The sequence below is a fragment of the Propithecus coquereli genome, unplaced genomic scaffold (genome assembly GCF_000956105.1).
Source record: "Propithecus coquereli isolate 6110/MARCELLA unplaced genomic scaffold, Pcoq_1.0 Scaffold395, whole genome shotgun sequence".
NCBI classification, from domain to species: Eukaryota; Metazoa; Chordata; class Mammalia; order Primates; family Indriidae; genus Propithecus; species Propithecus coquereli.
Window position 1 is genome coordinate 181,364 of NW_012149674.1, and position 3,619 is coordinate 184,982.

At 53.1% G+C, this 3,619-nt stretch overlaps 1 protein-coding gene across 1 annotated transcript in view; it reads right to left on the reverse strand.

Moving 5' to 3' along the window:
- MMP2 (matrix metallopeptidase 2) overlaps window positions 1-3,619 on the reverse strand; it is a 28,090-nt gene that overhangs the window by 5,879 nt on the left and 18,592 nt on the right. Inside the window, exon 11 of the mRNA XM_012652656.1 lies at window positions 3,577-3,617. Within this exon, the coding sequence (XP_012508110.1) occupies window positions 3,577-3,617 (41 nt within the window). The remainder of the gene's footprint in view (window positions 1-3,576; window positions 3,618-3,619) is intronic.

The window sequence follows — 3,619 nt, forward strand, 5'->3', positions numbered from 1 at the left end:
TTGGGCATTAGTTGGCATGTTCTTCCCCCCCGGCCAGCAGCACCTCTGTCTTTTAAAATTTTCTGGAGAACTTTTTAAATGCTAAAACATTTTGCTTCCTTTGCTTCCCACTTCATTATTCTATAAATATTTAATGGCCTCCCACTATGTGCGTGTGGATATCTCAGTAAACAAGATCAAGTCTCGGCGTCATGGCCCTGATTTTCTAGACAGATCTGTTTGAATCCCGTCCTGGTGAAAGCCAGGCTTTCCTCTGCGCTGCCTCCTGGGGGGCTCTCTCCTTCCCCACGCAGCCTCACCAGCCCACCCTGGATAACCACAGCTGCCCCCGTAGGCTCCCTTCTGCAGGGGTCTTCTCCTTCGGCCATCATGTGGAAACTGCCAGAAAAGCCTCCCTTAATCCCAGCTGCATCATCAGACTGCTTCTTACACAACCTGCCGTGCCCCCTCGCGACCCAGGGCACCACGGTCCCTGGCTCGAAATCCCGATATTCCCACCCACGTCACCTCCACTCGCCCCTCAAACTACATTCCCTGGGGTTATGGTGGCTCCAAAATGTGTCCCAAACTTGAACTTGCCCATATTTCTTTCTCTTTCTACCCACAGAAGGTGGGAGGGCAAGAATCAGCCCCATTGTACAGACGAGGACACTGAGGCTGAGAGAAATGAGCTATTTTGCTTCCAAGTTCTTTTCATCCAGAAGAATACAAGCACCACAGCGCCAGATGTTTGTTCTGAAGGGGACCGTATCTCTTCACTTTCCTCTCTGTCCCCATAATCTCTTTGAGCAGTGCTTCCCGCTCACGGGCACACTGTTTGGAGAAGTTCTCTGTGACACTCTGGAACTTCTCCTCTGCAGCTGCAGGGGTTGCAGTGAACAGCAGGTGTCAAAAACGGAGACGTAGAAAGTGTCCCAGCTTTTCCGTATGTGTATCCTTGAGCCACTTCAGACTCAGTTTCCACACCTGGTCGAAGGGGCTAATGACACCGTAAGTGAGGAGCACAGGTGACGTGCACAGCCTCAGGCCTGGGCTGTGCTACCGTTCCCGTACAGAGAGCAACTATTATTTGATTCTGATGTATTTACGTTTCTTTCCCTCGCTCTCCAGTAAGCTCCATGAGGGCATGGAGGGATTATGTCTTGACCACTGTCTTCCCAGCACCGAGCTAAGTGTCCGGCACATAGGAGATGTCGAATGGGTATTTGTGGGTTTCGTGGAAGCTTCTCAAAGCAGGGACTAAGCACTCCCCTGGCACGCTGGAGGCAGCTGCTCACCCTCTGTCCTCTGGGGCTCTCTCCCCTTCTCCAGCAAGGAGGCCTCTGGGGCCGCTGCAGACCACACACCAGGGCCAGGGTCACAGGCTCATTAAACACCTCTCCTGGGAGAGAGATCCGTCTCCTTTGGAAGCCCAGCCCAGAGCCTCGGATTGGCCCTGCAGCTCTGCCCGTTTTAGGGAAGTCCCAGGAAGGTTTCTCTGCAGAGCAGGCTGTCCATCCTGTTCCTGGCTTTGGGAGGCGAGCTTGTTGTGGAAAAGGATCGGGAGGCAGATAAGTCTGCCTGAAAAGCCCTCAGGGGTTTTTCCCACAGCCTGCACGTCAGTGTGGGTGTGTCGTGTTCACGCGTGGACACGTCTGTTCTTGTGTGTTTACACACACAGAGTGTACGGGAGAGTGAATATAAAGTCCTTCCAACACCACGATTCGGAGATGCCAGGGCTTCAGGATTCTGAGATTCATGTGTCCGTGACCTGCGCCTCCCACTGTCCACAGTTCTGAGACTCGGAGATTCGGAAGCGCCTGCGACACTGAGATGCCATTCGCAGTACGTGCTCACGCCTGGGAGTGTTCCGGGCCTGCGGGTAGAAAGCCCACTCCGCGGTTTCCTGCCTCACTGTTTTCTTTCTTGAGGCTTGAGATATCAATCAGCTTAGGCTGCTAAGTGTCTTAGCAATATGTCTGGAATTCCACCCGGACGGGGGCAGGCCTGGGATACAGACAGCTTCTGAATGCAGGGCAGCTGGGGAGGGGGTGGCGAGGGGGCAAGGAGGAGAAGAGAGAGGCCTTGGGAAGGAAGCGTGATTGCTTAGGGATGGGGGACAGAGGGCTCAGGGAGCGCCCTCCGAGTAGTTCCTGCGTGGGCCCCAATGCAGTGGCAGCCACAGAATGAGTGTGGGGACACTAGGAAGGGGGGGGTGGAAAGACACTTTGAAAGCCCCTGTGCCCACCCCCTTGACCAAATGACCCAAAGGACATAGTGGAGGGGGACTGGGTTAGAAGACAGGAGAAGCAGCTATAATCCTGGTTCTGTGCCAACACACTTATATATAAATAATGTGGACAAGTTAGTTAATGTCTTTGGACCTCAGTTTCCCTATCCGGAAAGTGTGAAGAACTATAATCAAAATTCTGAGGTTTAAGCTGCCTCTCACCGAGCATTCCTGGATATTGGACTCCTTGGCCCCTTAGCCTTGACCATGGCCTCTCGGAACTGGACCCTTCCCTGCACACGACCTGGAGCAGAGAACTACCTGCTTCCCCACTGCTCCCCTGCCAGTCTGTGCCCGCAGCCCCTGGGCCTATTGTGGGCATGCCAGAGGGCACCCGCTGCTTCCAAGGGGCTTGATTTGGATGATGGCTCCTGTGAATGGCGGGGTCCTCCATGTCTCAGGCCTCTTCATATTGTGCTCTCTCCCATCCCTGCTTCTACCACCCCCATCTCTTGGAACCCCACTGCCCTGGGTACAGTATAGTATAGTATAGTGAGGACTAGTATGTTCTCGGGGGTGGGGGGGGGCAGAATGCCAGGATTCAAATCCCAATCTGTCTCTGGGAGCAGTGGCTCATGCCTCTAATCCTAACACTCTGGGAGGCGGAGGCGGGAGGATCACTTGAGGTCAGGAGTTCGACACCAGCCTGAGCAAGAGCAAGGCCCCATCTCCACAAAAAATAGAAAAAAATTAGCCGGGCATGGTGGCGCATGCCTATAGTCCTAGCTACTTGGGAGGCTGAGGCAGGAGGATCGCTTGAGCGCAGGAGTTTTAGGCTGCAATAAGCTAGGATGATGCCACTGCACTCTAGCCCAGGGTGATACGGTGTGACCCTCTCTCAAAAAAAAAAAAAAAAAACGAACCCCAACCTGTCACTACCTGGCTGCTGGCTGTGTGACCTTAAGCTAGTTACTTAACCTTGCTGAACCCAAGTTTCCTCATGTGTAAAATGAGGATAATAATAACACCCACCTCACAGAGCCCTTGGGATAGTGTCTGGCACATAGTGTCAGTAGTAGCAGCTATTCTCTTTATTTTAATTACCCCTTCTTTAGTGAGTTACCCCCAAATGTGAGGGTCCAGACCAGACACAGGCCCAAGCAAAAGACTTCTGAAAAGAGAAAGGAGATTCTGACCCAGATTTTATCAGTGGGGCTGCAGCCCTGATAGCTTAGAGACCAGAGAGTAGGCATCTGTGGCCCACCAACCTCTGAACTTGACCCAGGAGGCACAATGACGCCTCAGTGTGTCTTCTGCACCTCCAGGCAGCCAGCCGTGCTGCTGTCCTATGTACCACCCTCTCCTACCTCCAGAATTTGTCTCCAGCGAAGATGTACGTCTTCTTGTTCT